Source organism: Nesoenas mayeri (genome assembly GCF_963082525.1).
Source record: "Nesoenas mayeri genome assembly, chromosome: 24".
NCBI lineage: Eukaryota > Metazoa > Chordata > Aves > Columbiformes > Columbidae > Nesoenas > Nesoenas mayeri.
In genome coordinates, this window is record NC_137546.1 from 4,880,556 (window position 1) to 4,903,002 (window position 22,447).

The 22,447-nt window shown below is 52.8% G+C and overlaps 1 protein-coding gene across 1 annotated transcript; it reads right to left on the reverse strand.

The window, feature by feature from the left end:
- Positions 1-204: 204 nt before the first annotated feature.
- VWA5B1 (von Willebrand factor A domain containing 5B1) lies at positions 205-21,797 on the reverse strand (the record flags this gene model as incomplete). Its single annotated transcript, XM_080358992.1, has 21 exons — positions 205-942; positions 1,151-1,274; positions 1,624-1,693; positions 2,084-2,158; positions 2,659-2,784; positions 3,183-3,320; positions 3,988-4,305; positions 4,436-4,658; positions 7,096-7,283; positions 8,176-8,371; positions 8,904-9,089; positions 10,309-10,423; positions 12,675-12,877; positions 12,955-13,065; positions 15,502-15,678; positions 18,219-18,343; positions 18,904-19,035; positions 19,394-19,536; positions 20,235-20,457; positions 20,828-20,989; positions 21,659-21,797. 21 exons carry the CDS (start codon positions 21,795-21,797, stop codon positions 205-207), a joined length of 3,912 nt encoding a protein of 1,303 aa, XP_080215118.1.
- Positions 21,798-22,447: the final 650 nt, after the last annotated feature.

A 22,447-nucleotide genomic window follows, 5' to 3' on the forward strand; every position in this document is an offset into this window, starting at 1 on the left:
TCCTCCTGCAGGCAGGCAGCAGGTGCCCTCCCGGGGTAAAATACCAACCACTGAGCGCAGAATTTCATCCAGGCTGGTTCTGTTTGCAGGGTTTGCTCTGATAAACACACTGTTCCTGCAGCAGAGGAGCTGAGCTCCTTGGAGGTGTTTCCTCAGGGATGGACCCCTGCTCCTGCGCTGCCCGAGCCCCTCTCCTTGTCCTCCTTACACACTGCTGGGGTTGTAGCACAGTAGGTTGAATTCCAGGTTCTCATCCCAGTGCCGGAGCAGGACAAAGAGCTGCTGGGCTGCAGCTTTGACAGTGGCCAGGCTGTATCCCTGCGGGAAGTCCTGGTGGCTCAGCCACAGGCTGGCTTTGGCAGCCACCAGCTCCCACTCGATGAAGAAGGATGCTGAGCTGTGCTCCAGCCAAGCCAAGGCCACTGCCGTGGCCCACAACATCCCCTCCGGCTCCGTCTGCTGCTGCAACTCGATGTCGAAAAGCAACGCTTGGACCTCAGAACCATCTGTCTCCGAGCCCCGGACACTGTCACCTTGCCATTCAGCCAAGGATGATGCGTTCTCTGGGGAGGAGAAGCGGCGGATGGTGATGGCTGGTGGGGAAAGTTCCTTCTCAGCTCTCAGGGCTTTGGAGATGCTCTCCACTGCGCTGCCCGAGAAGTGGCGAAGGCGGCCAGTGTCTTCTGCACCCTCCAGAGTGATGTCTCTGGTGGTGGGACTCTTCCCGTGGCCATCGGGAACCAGGAGCTGCCGGCTGGAGCTGAGGGTTTTGTGCTCCCCGGTGGGGCTGGTCTTCTTGGAGCTGTAGGAGCTGGAGGGGCTGAGGGCCAGGCGGTGGCAGGTGAAGGGAGATGTCCACTTCAGCTTCTCCATGGGGATGTTGACGGCATTGCAGAAGGCCGAGTTGAGGAGAAAGGCACCACAGGCCAGCTGCAGAGATACCTGCAAGGAGCAGTGGGCACAGAGAGAGCTCTGAGATACCAGCTGCTTCAGGAAAGAGGCATGCATGATGGAACAGGTCTCCATCTCTAAGCAGACCATTGAACGTGGCCACCAGAGAGCAAGAGGCAGGATCTGGGGGATTCTCCTGCCCTTTTCTCTCCCACAGTGACCACACAACCCCAGCAGGACCTGGGAATGAGCTGCTCACCAGAGGAAGGTAGTCGGTGTTCTCATTGTCACCCTCGGAGCTGGCTTCGCTTGCTCTGCTTGCAGATTTGCTCATGAACCCTTTGGCGGCTCGGGTCAGCAGCCTGGTTTTATTGAGGGTCAACCTGCAGGAGGACAAAAAGGTGGCCAAAACCTCTGTGTCCCTTCCTGATGCCCACCCTCCCCTCCAGAAACCATCATCAGTCCCCAGCCACCAGCATCACACTTGGTCCTGGCTCCAGCTGCTAACCCTGGGGTGTTGTAGAATCACAGAATCACAGAATCACAGAATCATTTTGGTTGGAAAAGACCCTCAAGATCATTGAATCCAACCATTAACCCAACCCTGGCACTAACCCATGTCCTTAAGAACCTCATTTAAGTCCTTCCTCTCCGGCTCACTTGTGTTTTTGTTGGACCCATGGAGGTGCAAGACAACTGCTAAGAGCAGAGGAAGGTCGAGCTGGCCCATACCTTGCAGCAAAGAGGTTCTCGATGGATTTTTGGGCTTGTGCAGAGGGAGCAGACAGGCTCTGTAACAGCCCTGGGAAGAAATACAAAGCTGTGGTAAAACAAAGTGCTACAGGAGAACAAAAGGGAGCAGAGTCTGTGCTGGGACGTGGGGTGTCTTGTTCTGCTGCTGAGTTTTTGGCAAAATCCTTCCTCCCTCCTTGCCCTGTTTTTCCTATGTGGATAATGAAATTCCCTTGCCTCTCAAAAATGAATCCTGGGGGGAAACCGACAGCAAAGGCCCCATCTGGCTCTGTCCTTTTGACCCCTGGAAGGAGTCAGGTCTTGTGCTCACAGGGCTAATTTTAAAGTCATAAGGTTTTATAAAAAAACCCCAAAACTCAGTAGAAGTATTTGCTGAAGAGTCCAAATCACAGACTAAATGCACCTGCATCCTGGCGAACACCATCAGCTTTTTCCCTACCTTCGGGGAGACCGCAGCGCTCCCCGCCATGGGGTGATGGGGTGCTGGAAGGTGTCAGGCTGCTCTCCTCAGCATCTGCAATGGAGGAACCACATCAGCAATGCGACCCAGCCAAAATCGCCACCATGTCACCGCACGGTGCAGCACGGTCATTTCCCCTCCCCGTGGCATTAACCGGTTAATGAGCCTGATCAGGGGCATTTTTAACACAGCTGCAGATCCGACAATGCCAGACAAGGTCCAATCCCACTCATCTTCATTAGGGGAGGATTTGGCGAGAAGAAAGTGTCTCGCATCCCCTTGCCCCTAATTACAGCCAGTTTCACCCCTCACGTTATCTGTGTTATGGCTGCCAATTAACTTCCAAGTATTGTCAGCAGCCACTGCCTGCGATTTGGGAGTTTCATGTGAAATTGCAGCTTCTTCCCCATTTAAGGAGGTGAACTCTGGTCAGACAAGTGTCTGGTAAGCACCATATTCAAAGAGAAAGGCAGAAGTAAAAAAAAAAGCAGGGAATATGTCCCTTTTATAGACTAAACCACACCAGGAAGGAGACAACCCCCAAGAAATCTTACTCATGCCATAAAATCCACCGTCCCCATTCTGGCCACAGGCTGACTGGGGACATCCCTGGGAAAAGCCACGATGTCTTCTGGTTCCTGAGCTCTGGCTCCTCTGGCTGCCTTGCTTGGATGCTGCCCCTTGGCACGAGGGAAGGGAATTGCCAGTGTTAGAGAGGGACAGGCACACACACGATGGCAACAAAGCCCACAGATGGATGAGTTTGGTTATCTCTGGGCATCCAGACCTAACATAGAAGGGTTTGGGTTGAAGGGACCTTCCCAGCTCCCCCAGTGCCCCCCCTGCCATGACAGGGACATCTGCACCAGCTCAGGTTGCTCAGAGCCCCATCCAGCCTGGCCTGGGGTGTCTCCAGGGATGGTTCAGCCACCACCTCTCTGGCCAACCTGGGCCAGGCTCTCACCACCCTCAGGGCAACAATTCCTTCCTCATGTCTGGAGGGGTTTGCTCTGAGCGAAGTTTCTCAGATAACACCCTCCCTCCCGTGAGGTTTCCCCCTCCACCAGCCCCATGTTACCCATGTTGGGGTACTCGACAACAGTGGGCAGGTAGGTGTTGGCGCTCAGATCCACCGGCACAAACGCCGTGTACTTGCTGATAACGTTGCAGGCCTTGCTGGTGTGGACAGCGTTGACATGGTACCTCCGCCCAGACCCTGCCACGAGACAGACACCGAGGTTAGAGGCTGTGCGCTCCATGGGCTCCATCCACCCTCTGGACCCAGCTCCCAGACACAGCTCCATGCTTGGGATGGTGACTCCAGCACTGCCCTGGGCAGCCTGTTCCAATGCCCCACAGCCCTTTGGGGAAGAAATTGTTTCCCAGATCCAACCTCAACCTCCCCGGGCGCAACTTGAGGCCGTTTCCTCTGCTCCTGGCGCTTGTTCCTGGGGAGCAGAGCCCGACCCCCCTGGCTCCAAGCTCCTTTCAGGCAGTTCAGAGATCAGAAGGTCTCCCCTCAGCTCCTGTTCTCCAGCTGAACCTCCCAGGTCCCTCAGCCGCTCCCATCACACTTGTGCTCCAGCCCCTCACCAGCTCCATTCCCTTCTCTCAACTTGCTCCAGCACCTCAAGGGCTTTATTGGAGTGAGGAGCCCAAAACTGACCCCAGGATTCAAGATGCAATGAGTTAACAGTGGTAATGTGCACCAAGGCTGCAGAAGCAGAAGACAAGTTCAAGGAAGGTGCCATCATTTGGGAACTGGGTGAGACATTCCCTAACATCCCACCACTGCCTGCCCTTTTATTAACGTGGGAAGCTGCTGGAAAGCCACCCCGGGGCAGGGCAGGGAGCTCGCAGGCTGGCTAGGAGCCACGCATTACCATGCTCTATTTCACACTCTTTCTCAGCAAGATGCTCGAAGTCCCGGATCACCGACTTGGCTGCCAGGTGGTGGAAGGTCTCGGTCCACAGGTCTGCGTCACCATCCGCCTGGTTTTCCCGCTCTCGGAAGAGAGGGCGGATATCAAAGGTGACTTCCCACTGCACAGGCTCGTTGCTCCTCAGCCCCTTCACCACCGCCTTGCAGAGGGTCCTGGAGGAGTGCGGGGAGCCCCGGGCAGAGCCAAAGTCCCAGTCCTGGGGCTCCCAGTCAGAGGAGGTCTCTGTTTCAAATGTGAAGGAAGGATGCTGGGCAGAGTCTGCAGAGCGGAGAGAGGCAGATAATTAATCAGATCTGTGGGAGCTGAAAGCACAGAAAGCAATGCAACGCCACCAAAACCCCGGCACGGACAGGTGACGCTGGCCCTGCCTCCCTCTGTCCCCAGTTACCCAGTTCCCCAGGGCTCCGGCTATCTGATGAAGACCTCAGGCTTGCGCTGGCATTGAACGTTCCTAAGCCCCTTCCCGGATCTGCTTGTTGCAGCCCGTCCAGCACCGGTGAGGAGTCAGCGTCGTGGCAGAAGGACACACAGCTGCGGGGAAGCAGGGATGGCCTCCGGGCACCCATGCCAGAGATCCTTGTGGCAGAGATGAGCGAGGTGGCTGCGAAGGACTGAGAGAAGAGAAAGTGTGAGGGATGGAACCAGTAAGGACTTGCTCTGTCCCTGCAGATCCCGTCTGCTCCCTGCCGCTCCCAGTGTGAGATACTGGGTACTTGTGCTTGGCAATGTGTGCTTGCACATTATTGTGTCCTTTCCAGACTTAAAAGGGGCTGATAAGAAAGATGGGGATGGACTTTTGAGCAGGGCCTGTTTGACAGGACAAGGGGTGATGGTTTGAAACTAAGGGAGGGAGATTCAGGCTGGACATGAGGAAGAAACTGTTGGCCCTGAGGGTGGTGAGAGCCTGGCCCAGGTTGGCCAGAGAGGTGGTGGATGAACCATCCCTGGAGACATCCCAGGCCAGGCTGGACGGGGCTCTGAGCACCCTGAGCTGGTGCAGATGTCCCTGCCATGGCAGGAGGGGCACTGGGGGAGCTGGGAAGGTCCCTTCAACACAAACGGTTCTGAGATTCTATGAAACACGTGGGTCCCTTTCTGCTCAGCCCCCTTTCCATCAGACCTGCGGGGTGTCCCCGAGGGACCTCGGCCTCAGGGGCTCCTTCCCCAGACAGGCAGAAGGTAAAATATGAGTTTTCTTCCTCCAGACATTTTAATGACTTCACTTGGGAACCAAAGGAAAGAAGAGAGACAGAAAGATCAAGGAGCAGTTGCTTAGTAACGAAAGGAGAGAGGCGCAGGAGATGAGAAGAAGGGAATTTTTATCTCTTTATTTTTTTTAACAAGACTGTTTCTCCACTTTCAGGACACATGATTTCCTCCTCCAGCATCTCCAGTGCCACATCCCACATGGACATCTCTCTCCCAAGGTCTGGCTGTTTCTGTCCCTGTCCTCATGGCTGTGGGAAGGTCTCTAAAACCAACAGCCTCTTTGTTTTCCCAGCATAACACCAGCAAGGGACAGAGGTGGCAAAAAGCAGTGGGTTGCAGTGACAGATGGAAAGATGCTTTTTTGGGTGGCAGGCAAGAACACGGCCTCTATCACCACTAAATCTTTGATGCTTTATGAAACCACCACACAAACAGGAGGCACGCAGCTCCAGGAGCTACTCACTAAGCCAGGACTGAGATACTTAAAAGCAAACTGGTCACAGAAGCCTTTGCCAGACCCTTTCCATTCAAAACCTGCCCCTTCTCCTGCCCAAGCCCTCCTCTCAGCCAGAAGAACCTGGCCAGGAATGGAGCTGAGGATTTCAGCTGCCCATCGCCCATGCTGACCTTTCCTTCCCAGCACAGAGATGAGCCGAGGGCTCACGTTCACACTCCTGAAAATGTCAAGCCCCAGCAGCTGGTGTGGGAGCTGGGAGAGCCGCTGGGAGCCCTCCAAGCAGGAGGGATGGCAAAACCAGGCTGCAATTAATTAAGAGCAGGATGCATGCTGTTAACTGTTTACTGCCCCCTAGAAGGGAGTCGTTTCCATCTCTGCCTCTGCACCGAGCGTCCTGTGGGCAGGAGGATGCTCTGGGGACATTCGTGATGCTGTCAAGGTCACAGGGAGCCCTAAAATCCACCACTGGTTGCCCTTTGTCAAGCGATGCTGTTCACCCTCAGCACTGCATCCGGAGGGAGCAGAGGTCTCATACCTCCCTGTGAAACACTGGCCCTTCATCCCCTTTGGTCCCCTCACCTTGCCTCACCTCCAGCCCCCCATCACCCAGCACATCTCTAACCCACAGAGGAAGAGAAATGAAAGCCCCCAACATTCCCTGCTCAGAGTTTCCATGGGAACCAGAGTGCTGATGGTCCTCCCAGCCCTGCAGATGCTGATTGCAGAGCGGAGCATCCTGGCAGTGCCAAGGATGGGAGAAAATCATCCCTACCCCTCCACAGCTGAAAAATCTTCCCAAATTTCACTTGCTACCTGCTGCAGGCAAAGGACATCACACCATTCAGGAGGTCACAGAATCAGAGAACAGTTTGGGTTGAAAGGACCTTCCCAGCTCCCCCAGTGCCCCCCTTGCCATGAGCAGGGACATCTTCACCAGCTCAGGGTGCTCAGAGCCCCGTCCAGCCTGGCCTGGGATGTCTCCAGGGATGGTTCATCCACCAGCTCTCTGGCCAACCTGGGTCAGGCTCCCACCACCCTCACGTCCAACAATTTCTTCTCTTTTTGTTTAAAACCACCACCCCTTGTCCTATCGCAACAGGCCCTGCTAAAACGTCTGTCCCCATCTTTCTTCTCGACCCCTTTTAAGTATGGAAAGGCTGCAATAATGTCTCCCCAGAGCCTTCTTTTCTCCAGGCTGAACACACCAGCTCTCTCAGCCTGTCCCACAGCAGAGCTGTCTCAGCCCTCAGATGATGTGACGTGCTGCAGCACAAAGCATGGGCACATATATTTCTATATGAGGACTAGTGTGAGCCAGGCTCTTTCCCTTGTGCATCTGCAATATTCCTGCTGCAGACGAAGCCTCTCTGGGTGTCACGTACCTGGAAATCCACCTGCCAGGGCTCAGGGCTGACCTGCTGCAGGTCCTGCCGGTGGGTTTTCCGAAGGGGGTTTTTCACCAAGGTGCTGCTGGGATCACTGGCTGTGGGCACTTTCTTGCAAGGCTCGTGGTCGGCAATTTGGGGGGTGCTGAATGCCCGTCTCCTGGAGGAAACCTTGACGTCCATGCCTGTATGTTGGGAGAGAGGATCAGCTCCACTCTGGAGCAACACCAGCACCATCCAGCCTTGGCCCTGCATAGTTTTAAGCAAAGCACATAAACCACAAAAGGAAATAAGAGCCTACTCTCAAAACTCCTGGGGAAGTCAGGAGAGCAGATTGGGGAGGTTTTGTCTGAGCGGTTTTCAGACTGCATTTCCCTAAACCTCCCTGGAGAAGACAAAGCGTTTACTAATGAAATTTCATTAGCGCAGACATTCTCCTGTCAGAGCAAGAGTAAAATTTCATTTTAGGCACGACTTCTCATTGCTTTTGACAAGGTTGGGGGGATGCGCAGCACAGTTCCTCGCTGAAGATAAGGGAAGAACATCCCACAAGGAACAGAGGTTTCTCTGTTGTGAGGAAATGCAACCGGTTATGGGGTGCAACCGGTCCTGGGGTGCAAGCAGCTGCTTTACACCACGTGTTGCTCACACAGCTGAACTGTGATGGAGATGGGTGACACCCTGGGCTTTGGTTCCATTTTCCCCTTCTCCTGATCTTGAGCTGCAACTTCAGGACTTGCAGGGAAGCAACAGCTTTCCAGGTGTGAGGACAGGCCACCCATTTGCTTGGGAAGCTTGTAAATAATTCTGTGGCCAAAGCCAGAGCTGCTTTGAAAATCTCCAAGGAAGCCAGTTCTCTAGGGCTTTTCTTGATTTCCTGACAGGTTAGGATGAAACATCCAAACCAAATAGACTCGCTCAGGCCTCGGGAGATCTGTCATCCCTCCTGCAAACCTCTCCACCTCTTTGCAGAGATACAGCCAAAGCGATTTATTTGTCAGACAAGCAAATTGGCACAGAAGTTTGATTAAAAAGACAGAGGCATCACACCCACGCTTGTACAGAGGAAAATCTGACCGGTGTCTGTGTCGGATTCTCCCCCGGGATCTCTGCCCACCACCAGCTGATCGGGGCCACGCTCAGCGGGGCAGCAGCTCTCCGAGTCTCTGGAGTGGTTCCAGCTCTCCATGCCTGCTCCTTCCTCCTGGGAGTGAAAGAAAACGGAGCTGCCCGACTCCTGGGACCGCATCATGCTGTAACGTCGCCTCTTGTCCTGGGGGGAAGCAGAAAGAGGGAAGAGGTCCTGCCATCGTGTCTGTCAGCCGGCTCCCAGCCAAGAGGAGCGACTGTTTGTGCACCAGACCCCTAGAACTCCTATTTCTCCCCCATGTCTCGCCTGCCATCTCACTTGAGGGCAGAGCAAAAAAGCAAGAGACATCTCCTGAGCATGCACAAAGAGTTGAGATGCACATTTGTGATGATACAGAGAAGGGGTGATGGTTTTAAACTAAAGGAGGGGAGATTCAGGCTGGACATGAGGAGGAGACTATTATCCCTGAGGGTGGTGAGAGCCTGGCCCAGGTTGGCCAGAGAGGTGGTGGATGAACCATCCCTGGAGACATCCCAGGCCAGGCTGGACGGGGCTCTGAGCAACCTGAGCTGGTGAAGATGTCCCTGCTCATGGCAGGGGGGGCACTGGGGGTGCTGGGAAGGTCCCTTCCAACCCAAACTGTTCTGTAATTCTTGTGCGCATGGACACCCCCAACTCCCGGGACAGCCCCAGCAGCCAGCACAGGGGGACTCACCGATCGGGGGTTGGAGATGTACGGGGAGGTGTCGCAGACGATGCCGTAGCCGACCAGGCGGTCACCAGGGAAGAGGCAACTGGTACTGATGGGAGAAACCAAGACCTCGGTGCTCTCAGGAAAGACCCACTCCACGGACACGTCGCTCAGAACCGGAGCCATCGCCTTTTTCAGCGACTTGATCATCTGAGGCAGAGAGCAGAGGGGTGCGATTGTACCAAGGGCAGCAGAGCAGATCCGGAGTGAATTGAGAGAAGGGAATGGAGCTGGTGAGGGGCTGGAGCACAAGTGTGATGGGAGCGGCTGAGGGACCTGGGGGTTCAGCTGGAGAACAGGAGCTGAGGGGAGACCTTCTGATCTCTGACCTGCCTGAAAGAAGCTTGGAGCCAGGGGAGAACAGGTCCTTGCTCAGTGATGCTGTTACCAATTACACATGTGGAGAAAACCAATATCCATGAATATCTCATGGACAAACCTACCAGGGAGCCACCCAAAAAGCTTCCCTGTGCACCAGGGGAAGCAAACACCTGATTTTGAGGCAGAACAGCTCCAACGTTCTCTATTGTTCACTGCTTTCTCACAGGCTCAGGAAGACGCACTAGGCTGTGTTTTATAAGGCCGTTAGTTGATGCCTCAGACTGCTGCACAGCCCGCAAAGCTCTTTATTAATAGCTCTATAAAAAACCAAAACAAAACAACACCTCTTTTCACTGTCTTTGCTTTTAATTTACATCAGAAATGCTGATGCTGTTCTATCTCATAGAGGTTTCTGTGTGCTCCAGGTTCCTGCAGAGGGGCTGGACTTCTGAACTTCTCCTTTGGAGATCAAGAACGCAGGAGCCAGCTTTTTGGAGATATTTAGGAGCTAAAGATCCAATTGTCCCTGGGTTTAGTCATCCGGCGGATGACGGACCAGGCTCCGCGCTTTCACCGCGGGACAGAGCCCTTCGTACGGCATGTTTGAGGCACATTGGTTCGCTCAGTCTTCATGGGGAGAGTGGAAATGAAGAGGCTGCCCCCCCCTTTTGCTTTAAAGTTAATAAGCAAAGCTGTCACCGTGGATTCCTCCCCCCTCCAACCCTCGGTACTTTGTGCCTGAGCAAAGCCAGGGCTGAGCCTGACTTCAGAATTAATTGGCTGCTTTGATGCCGGTTCCTCTGCTGTCGCCGGTGTTGGAGGCAGCAGCTGCCTTTGAAGGCGAAGCCGCCGTTATCGTGGTGATCACTTCTACCCATTTCAGCACGGAGAGTGAACACCCCCCCCGCATCCTCTGACAGCTGGAGATGAAGATGCTCCTTCATCGCCTCCCACTGCCGAGGGGGAGGTGGCAGAGCAGCACCAGGACAAGGAATAAAACCCCCTTGCTGAACTGGAGCATCCTCAGAGCCTCGAAAGTTGGTCCTACCTTGGGCTGCAGCCTCTCGCCGTCCACCAGGAACTCAGCGATACCCCTGGACACGGCAGCCAAACCCCCCACCAGCCTCCTGCAGGCGTTCGGCCCAATGCCGAAGCTGTAGCACCTGCAAAGAGACAGGGAGGGTCAGAATGTGGCGGGGGCAAAGCCATCCAAAGCACCAGCCCCATACAGCTCACCCACTCCCTGCAGGCAGAAGATCCCACCTTATATTTATAATTTATATTTTTATTTATGTTTTCTATATATTTATTTCTATTTTTCCTTACAGTTTTATATTTTAATTTTATTTTTAATTTTAAATATTTGTTATTTTATTCATTTATTTGGTTGTCTATATTTTCTTACATTATCCTACTGCTGTACAGTTGCCCAGCATGTCTGGAGGAAAAAAATAAACGAGCTCCTCTTCTAGCTGGCTGCCAGGAGGGTCAGGAACCAGCATCCCCCTCCTTTCAGCAAACCCCAAACCCTTCCCCGCAGAGCAGCCTCCAGCCACGATGCTCGGGGCCTCCCCAGCGGGACCCCAAGCCCCTGTGTTCCCTGCAAGGACAAACAAGCTGCTTTGCTGCCAGCTCAGCTCTTTTCCCTGCTGAGCGCCTGTGGTCAATAGCACTAAAGACCCAGTAATTATCTCTGCTCACAATTAAAATAAATGTTTTCTCAAGGAAGGAGGGAGGAATCAGCCAGGCGAGGATGCTCCCCTGATGCTGAGGGAAATGAGTCAGGATTTGGGTTGGGCTGAAGGATGGGGTGGGAGTGGGATGGGATGGGATGGGATGGAGATGGGGTTGGGTCCCTCACACCAAGAAAGCCCTAGAGGTGCTGGAGCGAGTTGAGAGAAGGGAACGGAGCTGGTGAGGGGCTGGAGCACAAGTGTGATGGAGCGGCTGAGGGACCTGGGGGTTCAGCTGGAGAACAGGAGCTGAGGGGAGACCTTCTGATCTCTGAACTGCCTGAAAGGAGCTTGGAGCCAGGGAGGTCGGGCTCTGCTCCCCAGGAACAAGCGCCAGGAGCAGAGGAAACGGCCTCAAGTTGCGCCAGGGGAGGTTGAGGTTGGATGTGGGGAACAATTTCTTCCCCAAAGGGCTGTGGGGCATTGGAACAGCTGCCCAGGGCAGTGCTGCATCATCATCCCTGGAGGGCTGGACAGACGGACATGAGGTTCTCAGGACATGGGGCAGTGCCAGGGGTGTGGAACGGTTGGACTCCATGATCTTGAGGGGCTTTTGCCACCAAAACGATTCTATGATTCTGTGGATGGGATCTGGCATTCAGCCAGGGCAGTTGAGAGCTGAGGGTGAAACCAGTAGCAAATTGCATCTCCATGAGGGGCTTTTCTCTTCGAGGTTTTTAATCCCCATCTGGCTGCAAATCTGAGTTCAGCCTCACACCCTCCTAAATAAAGCTTTGATCTTCTTTTGAACCAAGGGCACATACACACAGACCATGCCGTAACTGACTGCATTTAGCTTAGCCCACCCCTGTGCCTCTACCAGAGCGAGGGATGGGTTGCCTTAAACAGTTAAACCTCCATATGGTGAAAAAAAAAGGACAGAGCAGCTTCCCTGATAAGCCCTGAAGTCTGAAGGATGCGAGAAGAACACGGTTTTCTTACATTTTTCTTCTGTTTCATGCCCCTTAAAGAGGCAGAGGAGAAGCCAGAGCAGCCTGCATCAGGGCTGGGGAACCAGGCTGGGAGCTTGATGCACAAATTAGCTGCTTTTATATTGCTCTCTTTCAGCATATTCAATTCTGCGCAGCCCCATCCTGGAAGCAGCTGGGGCCAGACCCAGATGTGCTTTAAAAAAAATTAAAAAAATAAAAGGCAAGGAAGATTGTTCATGTGTCAATCTCTCCTAGCAGGAAGCATCAGCCAAGAGCCTGTGAAGCTGTCAGCCCAATTATCCTGCTTTTGATTGTTTAAAAAGCATCTGAACTTCTGGGATCTGTTCCAAACCCTTTGAGGTTCTCCCATGGTCCACACCAGCAATCTCTCTCCTGGGGGGAATGTCTGTGAGATGGAGCCGTGCTGGAGGAGAAGCGTGTCCCCTATTGTGCCAGGCTTTTGTGATAGGACAAGGGGTGATGGTTTAAAACTAAAAGAGGGGAGATTTGGGCTGGACATGAGGAAGGAATTGTTGGCCCTGAGGGTGGTGAGAGCCTGGCCCAGGTTGGCCAGAGAGGTGGTGGAGGAACCATCCCTGGAGACATCCCAGGCCAGGCTGGACGGGGCTCTGAGCAACCTGAGCTGCTGAAGATGTCCCTGTCATGGCAGGGGGGGCACTGGGGCAGCTGGGAAGGTCCCTTGAACACAAACTGTTCTATGATTCCATGATTCTACACTGCTGCCATACCTGGTGGAGCAAGAATGGTTCCGCAGCAGCTCCAGAACCTTCCCCGTGTTGCTGATGGCTCCGTCCGTCAGCAGAAAGAGCAGGCGGGGGTGGCCCCTGTGGATGGGCTGTCGAATGACCCACTTCAAAGGCGATAAGATGTTGGTGCCACCCATATCAGCCCGGATATTCTTGATGCTCTCGCAGGCGATGGCCAAACTCTCCTGCCCAAAAGAGAATCATCAGTTGGAGCACCAGCCCCCTCCCAGCACCAGGGACATGTGTCTCCCCCGTCACCCACCTCGCAATAAGTCTGACTGGCAGGAAAAAGGGTCTTGAAGGTGGATCCAAAGCCAACGATGTTGAAGAGACACGCTGGCATCAGGCTCTTGAGAATGACCAACAGGGCCTCCTGGGAGGGTTGGAAGCAAATGGACATCAGGCAGAGCAGGTCTCTGCCTGCCTGCCCCAGTTTCACCAGTAAAAAAGCTTTGCTCACAGCCATCACACCTTATTCTCACCTGCATTTGATAATAAAACAACCACTTCCTTCATGTGCACCGCACTGAGAAAGCCCTGCATATTACTCTGCTCTTCCCAAAGTCCCTTAATGATATTTGAGTCCTAAAGCAGGGAGGGAAATGGGGAGCCTTCAAAAAAAATAAAGAAAAAAAAAGAGCTGAACAAATTTTTCTGTTTGTTTTTAGCTGATTAAATTTGTGCTCGCAATACGGTGCTGCGGCACGGAGCTGGTGGGTGAGAAGCAGAGTGTGAAATTGAGAAGTGCGACACGCAATGCATCTCAATGTCCAAACCCGCAGAAAAATAAACAAACAGCTCCAAGTTACACAAAAGGAAAAGCCTCCCCCATCCCCAATTCTCTTGTATCCATAGCTGGCATCAATTAAAATAACTAGGAGAGACAGTTTGAAGCTCTTTTCTTTAGCAGAGGTGGTTATCTAACTTGCCTATTCCTGGTTTTTACATAAGAGAAGAGCAATTTGAATTGTCTCAGGCATATGTGATGGGGCTCCAGGATGGAGCTCGTGTCAGCAGCAACAGGGCAAGAGCCACACAACGAGCTCCCGAACTTGCAGGGGCAGTGGGAGCAATTAGCGTGGAGGTCAATTAAAAGCAAAAAGTGCTGGCAGCGCTCAGGAGCAGGTCGGTGCTTTCTGTGTATGTGCTGATGAAGGCAAACTCCTGCCAGGCTGCCTGGGGCAGCAAAAACCCTCCAGCCAGCCCCGAAAGAGGAGCTGCCAAGGTCAAACCAGCAAGAGCAGCATCTTTGCTTTGTCACACGTGGTGGCCAAGAGTCATCGCAGGGGGTGGGTGAGAGATGGGTGGGAGGTCAGCCTGGTTCCTGACCCCCATAAGAATCAGCAAAACGCTGCAAATCTGCAAAATACTATACGAGGACAGGGCTGCCCTTTCGCAGGCTCCACAGCACTTTAAACCAAGCTGTTCTCTCAAACCGGCGAGAGTATATTTAGACCGCTGGCTTCCCAGATGGCTCCTGGGATGCCGGCTCTTCCAAATCTCAGTGCTGACATCCCCTCTTGGAACTAATTACAAGTAAAATAAAATAATAATTTCAAAATATTTCTCTTAAAGCACTTCCCAAAGTGGGCAACCGATGCCTGCTTTCTGTTTCAGCAAGCAGAAAGATTTATTGCTTCTTGTGGTAAATATTGATCTCAATCCCATTGCACTCAGTATCTATACAGCAGCTCAACAAGGAGAGATGTTTGCCTCCAGAGAAGTCAATTCCCAGTTATTAGCTGTGCTTTGCCAGCGAGTCCACCTGCAGATGGTCAAGGAGATGGACCACGAGATGCTCCCTGGGCGGCGAGTCCTGCAGAAGCGGGTGCAACCGTACCCAGGGGAGCATTTGGGTCCAAATCTGGGTGGCGCTTGTGTTAGGAAAGGGTGTGAGCAGGACACCAGCTGCTTGGTGAATCTCTCGGGCATCCAAATGCAACCAAACCCCTGTGATGAACCTGCCTCTGCAGTTCCCTCGCTGTCCTCAGCAAAGATGCACAGGGCGGCACATGGATGCAATATTGTTATTGGGGTTTACCTGGCCCCCAAAATCAAGACATAAACTTTCCAAAATGCTTTTGACAGAGACTGCAGCTTCTCACCAAGGCCTGCCAGCTGGACACCAACCTGGCCTCCAAAGTGCATTAGGCAGGGATAACGATAATTAACGAGTTACTGGAGTGATTTCCCCTTTCCTGGACAGGGTGGTCCCCAGTGGGCTCCAGGCAGGAGTCTCTCCAGCCCCTCTGGGCAGCAGCACAAAGCCAAGCCCGGCTCTCATGGGTCTTACCTGACCAGGGAACCTCAGACCCACAAAATATCATTACAAGACCTTTCTACCACCCATTTTTTATCCAGAGGTCTCAGCACACCTCTCATAAGCTCCCACAGGCATTCATGTTTGAAAAAGGGATGGATCATGTTCAAACAACTTCTCCAGGTGCACAGAGCTGCCCATGGGCAAAATGTCACCTCATGCATGGTCAGCACGTGGCCCTGAAGTGTCTCATGGAGCTCTCGGAGATGGGGAGAACTGGAGAAGAGATGCAGGAGATGAGCAAAGAGGGGGGAAAGAAAACATCTTTGCATTAGATGTGCTGATAGAAAGAGGAAAAGGAACAGCACGGGGGAGAGTCAGCTTCACCGCAGGTACCTAACAAGCCACACGATTGAGATGACTAAAGCTACAGCCTATAATTACCCCCCATCCCCTCCTAATGAACACTCATCAGCGCTCAACAGCCACCGCTGCTCTCTAACACTCATCCCTGGCTGGCATGCAGGCGCCTCCCCGCCTGCGCGATACCTTAACGCGGGTGATGTTCACCCCGCTCATGCTCCTGCTGCGGTCGACGAGGAAGATAAACTCCCGCTGGGCTTGCTGGAGGTCGGGCTGGACGGTCCTCAAGTCAGGGCAGAAGTTGAGCATAATGACAGGGTGGTGGGGGATGTCCTTGTTCAGCCGCTTCCTGATGATTTCCGTCTGCAAGAAAGGAGAGAACTCAAGAGATTCCCCAAAACCATGGTTCATTAGCAGAGTTTAATTCCCCAGAGAGGCACACCAGAGGTTTTGTCCGTGGTTGCTCAATAATGAAGTGACAGATACAGCCCTCAGCGTGCTGTATTCACCACTTCAATTCATTCCCGCTGCCTCCGGTTTGCTGGGTTTTTTTCCTGTCTTTTTCTTTTATAATTTTTCTTTGTACGGATCAAAACGCTTTGCGAAGCCAAACTGGCCGCTGAGGACACAGTTCGATACAAACCTGCATGATATATGTCTCTATACTGCACATAGCTCTGATGCTTTCTGCCTCGCTCTAGTTCAAGTTTCAATCTTCGTTAAAAATGTGACAAAATTAAACTGGAAAAAAACCCTCTTGTGATGGGTGTAAAATCTGCTGCTACGGGTGTATAAATCAGTCCCTAGTTCAGGGTCCCAGCCCATTGCTGTTCTTCAGGGAGCCCCGGGACACTCCATCAGCACAGCCCAGGGTCTGCAGGGCTGAAACATCTACTGCAATAAGCAGCTCGGTCCTCGGGGGCTTTATTTGCCTTTTTTCCTCATTTTTCAAAAGCTGCTAGTTTCACGGGGAGTAAACCAGACCCCAAATAACCGGGTTTGTTTTCTCCAGCCCTGAGTCATATTCCTAGATCTAATGACCAACCTTTATTTTCCATAAATCACTAAATTCAAGAGTCCCTGTGGACCGACACATCAACTGAGTGCTGCTTCTCTGACCCCTGTGAAATGACGGTTCCAATCACGGGAACAGGCACCTCGCTGTCACCCCAGCTCTCGCGCATCCTCCTGCATTTCCCTCTCATGCTTTGCAGTATAAATTAAAATTTATCAGTCCCTGGGAACTGGAAGAGCTTTTTCCATCCCATTTTCCTCCAGCCATGTGACATTATTTTGTTTAACATCTTTCCCAGCACGGAGGTTTATCACATTTCAGACTAGAGTGATGTCTCCCTGTTCAAGGACTGAATTGTGGCTCTGGACCCACCGCAGGGTTCCCTGGGATGCTCTCGGGGACCCAAGACACAAAATCCCAGCGTGATCAGGATGAGCCCATAGTCTGGATTTCCCTTCAGTGTAAATTTTACAGGCAAAGGCTTCAATCAACAGCCCTGGAGCCGCTGCTGCAGGTCAGCCAGCAAAGCAAACATCTCGCCCGCATCCTTTCTCCTCCTCCCCTCCGTTCCCCATCACCCCTTATCCAATTACAGTAAACTAATCAGATCTCGTCGACCGAGAGCTGATTCCAGCGCACATTCGTCCCCAGCACCCTGCTAGCTGCCAAGCATCTGAGGCTTTTGCATAACAAACCGAGGGAGGAGAATTAATTATCATTTACTGCTGAAATTTCTGGGCTAATTTAATTTAAGCTGAGAGGTGCCCAGTGTTCACGCTCCGAGCAGCAGCAATTCAAGCCCATCATCCCCCCCCAGATATTCAGAGCGTTTTGTCCGGTTCTTCCCTTCTCCACGCAGTTGCTTTCCTGAGGTAAAAAAGGTGGATTTCCTGCAGGGAAACGGCTCTGGAATGATACCCCCATCAGATAATTTGACGTGCTAAAGACACAGAAATAATTAGAGAGCCATCTGAGCCAGAGCGTGGGAGTCTCCTTTCGTTCCACCTGCCGAACACAATTAGAGGAGACGCTGGTTGCGCAAGCAAGCACAGTCCCCATCCCCGCGTCGCGCTGCCAGAGAAAGCGAAGGGCGAAAAGGAATTAAAAATGGGTTGATGCAAAAGGAGAAATCACGGCAGTGTGAGGAGGCAGCTCCGCAGCGGGTTTGAGGTGTTTGCCAGGGGGAACTGAGCATCCCTGGTCACAAATGAGAAGCCGGGTATATGTAAAACAGAGACGTGACACATAAAGCCCGGGGCTGCGGTCACACAAGTGCCGTGGGTGAGACGCCCACCCTGGAAATTTGGAGAGCTCTGTCTCCCTGGATCCCAGACACCCTGATGTGGCAGCTCAGAAGCATTTGCTGTCACTCATCACTTCAGAATTGCCAAAAAGACGAAGCACAAATCCCAGAGAAGACTTTTTGTTTCCTATTTGCTGATCAGCAGAACAAAGAGAAGTTTCTCCTACCTTGTCTTCAGCTCAGCTCATTATTCCAAGCAAAATCACTTCTTTCTCTCTGACAGCTATCCAGAAACAGTAAACATTTACCAAGCAATTAAAAGAATATTTTATTCTATGTCACTGCAATAATTATAATACCCTTAATGCTATAACAATGTACCTATCTAATTGTGCTATGCTAGACTAGCACTAATTATACACACAAAAACCATCTCAGAGCTTCTTCCACACTCAGTTTACGAGAAGCACTGCAGAATTTTCCTCTCTTCCTCCACACACGCACCTCTCTGAGGGAGGATGCTGCAGAACTCACTGGGCCAGTGTAATATCTGGTACTGCAAGCAAGCAAGCAAGGAATTATTTACTTGCACATCTCCAGTTCCAAGGAAAGCCTCAACTAACCCCTGCAGCTTTTGCTTCTCACCTTTTTCTCAGCACTGGGGTCCTTCTTAGTGCCTTTAATGAAATCATTCTTCCCCTTCAGGTGTTGTTCGTACTCTGCAGGCGTCATATCACCTTCTTCCATTAAGACATGAGGCATGTGTGGCTCTGGAAATGCAGAGAATCGGGTGAAGAACAGCCTGAGCTGAACTTTAGGTTTATGAGAGATGCAGAAACCTCCATTTGTGGAAAAAAGAGCAATACCTCTGAGCTTGGGCAGCATGGGCAACCTTGAGAGGTGCTGGGATTATCATAGAATCATGGAATAGTTTAAGTTGAAAGGATATTCCAAGCCCACCCAGTGCCCCCCCTGCCATGAGCAGGGACATCTTCACCAGCTCAGGGTGCTCAGAGCCCCGTCCAGCCTGGCCTGGGATGTCTCCAGGGATGGTTCATCCACCAGCTCTCTGGCCAACCTGGGCCAGGCTCTCACCACCCTCAGGGCCAACAATTTCTTCCTCATGTCCAGCCCAAATCTCCCTCCTTTAGTTTCAAACCATCACCCCTTGTCCTATCACAGCATGCCCTGCTAAAAAGTCTGTCCCCATCTTTCTGACAGGCCCCTTTTATCTCCTAGGAAACATCTGATATATTTGCAAAACCAGAGCTAATCCAGCCAGATTGCAGGAAGGGGCAAGGGCAGCAGAGAGGACGTAGAGCCCACCTACCGCTTGGGTGGATCAGGATCTCCACGGGTCTGTCGAAGGTGTGCTTATCAGCCAACGTGATGACAATGCTCTTGGCAGAGCGAGCGGAGGGGTCAGCGTCTGCTCGGATCTCGTGTGTGGGACTCTCGACACCTGCCCGGGGAAACCAAGGTACAGTTAGGGATGGGGAAGACCAGGGACAATCATAGAATCATTTTGGTTGGAAGAGACCATTAAGATCACTGAGTCCAACCATAACCTAAATCTTGCACTAAACCACGTCCCTAAGAACCACAAGGTTCTTAGAAGAGGCAGCAACATGGCAGAGGACAGGAAACAAGAAGACTATGTGCTGCTTCTGCTGTATCAACACCCCAAATCAACATCAGCACTGGTAAATCCACCCCAGCACAGTTATCTTGCCAAAATAGACTCCACATGGGGCGCAAGAGAAGGTGGAAGAATGTGGCCATTGCCTTGAGGTGGTGACAGCCCAGCCTGGTGCTCCTACCTGCCAGCAAGCACGGTCCTCGGATCTCCAGGTGGAAGCTGAACTCGTACTCGAAGGGGTTGGTGGCCTCGTCCTCCAGCAGCTGAGCCAGGCACAACCTGCTCCCTCGCTCCGGGCTCCCTGATCTGCAGAAGCGTTTGTCCCTGCCGGTGGCACGAACCCCAGTCAACCCCACCAGGAACTGCAGATCTGCAGCAGCTCTCCAGCCTTCCATAGCAATTTCACGCTTTTGAGGATGTCCTGCCCCTCTGCTCTGCCCAGGTGAGGCCCCATCTGCAGTACTGGGTCCAGTTCTGGGCTCCCCAGTTTAAGACAGACAAGGAATTACTGGAGGGAGTCCAGCAGAGGGACACAGAGATGCTGACAGGTCTGGAGCATCTTTCTGATGAGGAGAGACTGAGAGAGCTGGGGCTGTTCAGCTGGAGAAGAGAGGCTGAGAGGGATCTTATTTATGTTATAAATATCTCCAGGATGGGTGTCAAGAGGATGGACCAGACTCTGTTCAGCGGTGCCCAATGCCAGGGTGAGGGGCAACAGGCACAGACTGAAACACAGGAGGCTCCATCCGAATATGAGGCGAAACCTTTGGTTTTTTTGAGGGTGCCAAAGCCCTGGACCAGGCTGTCCAGAGAGGCTGTGGAGTCTCTTTCTCTGGAGATATTCAAACCCACCTGGATGCATTTCTGTGCAACCTGCTCTGGGTGAACTAGGGGGTTGGACTGGATGATGTCCAGGGGTTCCTTCCAACCCCAGCCATCCTGTGATTCTGTGATTCTGCTCCCCCAGTCCTGCATCCCCCCAGCTCCATCCCAGCCAGACCCCGTCCCGTGGGTTTTCGTACATTTGGAGCTGGTGGCTGGAAAGGCTGCTGGCATTCTCCAGGCTGGGCTGGGGGACTCTGGGGACACACACAGCTGGCAGAAGGACCCTCACGGCCCCGCTGGGCAGTGTCTGCAGCTCAGAGGAGGTGCTGATGAAGATGGAGACGCTTTCCAGGGGAGGAATCATGCCCAGGTTAGCTACAAAAACTATCTTCTCCAAGTCCTCATCCATCATGATCCTTCCTGTACAGACAGAGGACCACACCAGGGAGATGCAGGGTCATAACCATGGACAATGCTCCACTCTGGGTATCCTGTGACCATTTCAGCCCTGGACCAAATGCCCAAACCAGCCCTCTCTGCACACATCAGCACTTCTCTAAAGACCCCCAGCCCCCTGCATCACTCCTTCACTTGTCCAGAAGCAACAGCATTTTCCAAAACAGATTTAACTACCACTTTTGGCAGAACCTGAAAGGACACGAGCACCACAATCCAAGGCTCAGCCTGTCACAAGGAGCCCCCTCCATGCCATGGCATATGTCACCCCCTGCCACCTCCCCATCCCTCTTCCCCTGGTTTTCACCCCCAAAAACACCCCTGACCCCCTCACCGCTTCCATCGCGAGCTCTTCCATCAGCGAGGCTGCAGCCATCAAAATATGTCTCGTCCATCTTGGCTTTGTCTTTGATCTGCACCGTCACGGCACGTCGCGACACAGCCGCCTCGAACCCCACCACGGTGGTGCACTCATCCAAGGGATACACGAACAGTCCTGCCAGCAGAAGGGTTTTTACCAAAAATGAGCACTTGTCCAGACCCGCCAGCCCTGATCCCAGCAGGGCAGATCCCTCTTGGCTCCTCCCTGTATGCTCCTGGGATTTTTTCTGCTTAAAAACTTGTAGCCTTGGACTTTGAAGGGTATAACTGAGGGCACAATGCCCTTGGCTGCTCTGCCCACAAGCATCTAAAGGGGCCAATAAGAAAGATGGGGACAGACTTTAGCAGGCCTTGTTGCAATAGAACAAAGGGTGGTGGTTTTAAACTAAAGGAGGGGAGATTTGAGCTGGACATGAGGAAGAAATTGTTGGCCCTGAGGTGGTGAGAGCCTGGCCCAGGTTGGCCAGAGAGCTGGTGGATGAACCATCCCTGGAGACATCCCAGGCCAGGCTGGACGGGGCTCTGAGCAACCTGAGCTGCTGAAGATGTCCCTGCTCATGGCAGTGGGGGCACTGGGGGAGCTGGGAAGGTCCCTTCAACACAAACCATCTGTGATTCTGTGTAAAGAGGTTCTTAAGGACATGGTGTGGAGGTGGAGTTGGCAGTGTTGGGTTAAAGGTTTAGTTCAATTAAGGTCTTTTCCTACCAAAACTTCTATGATATCCCTGGCACTAAAGCTCCCATAGTAGCTCTGGCATTTGGAGCTTCACCCCTTGGAACCTGCCTTCAACAGCCTGTGTTTCTGGGTTGCGGTAGGTGAGGGACGCTGTCATCCCAAAGGCATAGCCGCTGACACACGATGTCACCTCCGACGCGGTGAGTGGGAGCGGGGAGCGGGTTGTCCGGTTAATCAGCCCTGGCATCTTCCTGGGAGTCTGTCGGTGACGGGGAGGTCACCTGCAGAGAGCTGGAGAGAGGTGCAAGGGTGAGAATGAAAGAGGAGACCCCAAAATGCTTGTGTGCCCCTGCCAATTCATTTTGGTTTCTGCAGCCCTGAGGACAGAACGGTGACAGACCCAGGATGGGAGGAGACCTGGGCTTGATGGCTTCGCTGGTGGAGATGGAGAGCAGACCCTTGTGGGAAGACACAAGGCAAATGCTTGCCCCATGTCCCCTCCAGCAGCTGGCAGGGGGCTCAGATTAAAGCCACCTGGCTGGGACAGGCAGCCCCAGAGGTCCATGTTGCCGTAGTGGATCCCACATCCCATCAGCTCCCACACCCACCCACTGCTTAAACCTGGGCAGAATGGGTTAATGGCATTTTTTTGGCTCTCCTGCATGTCATTATCCTCCAAATTGACAACTTTCTCCAGGATAAGACTATGACCCTGAGAGTTTTCCTTGCTGCATTTCGGGGTGGTGGCACAGCTCTGCCCTGCATCTCCAGATCCCTTCCCCAAAGGCTGACTCATCCCTCCCTTCCCTTCACCGAGACATTCAGATGCAAAAAGCGGCTACTTCTGCCAATTACATTGCAACTCTTCCCCCCAAGCAGGTTTTTTCAGTTCCAGCT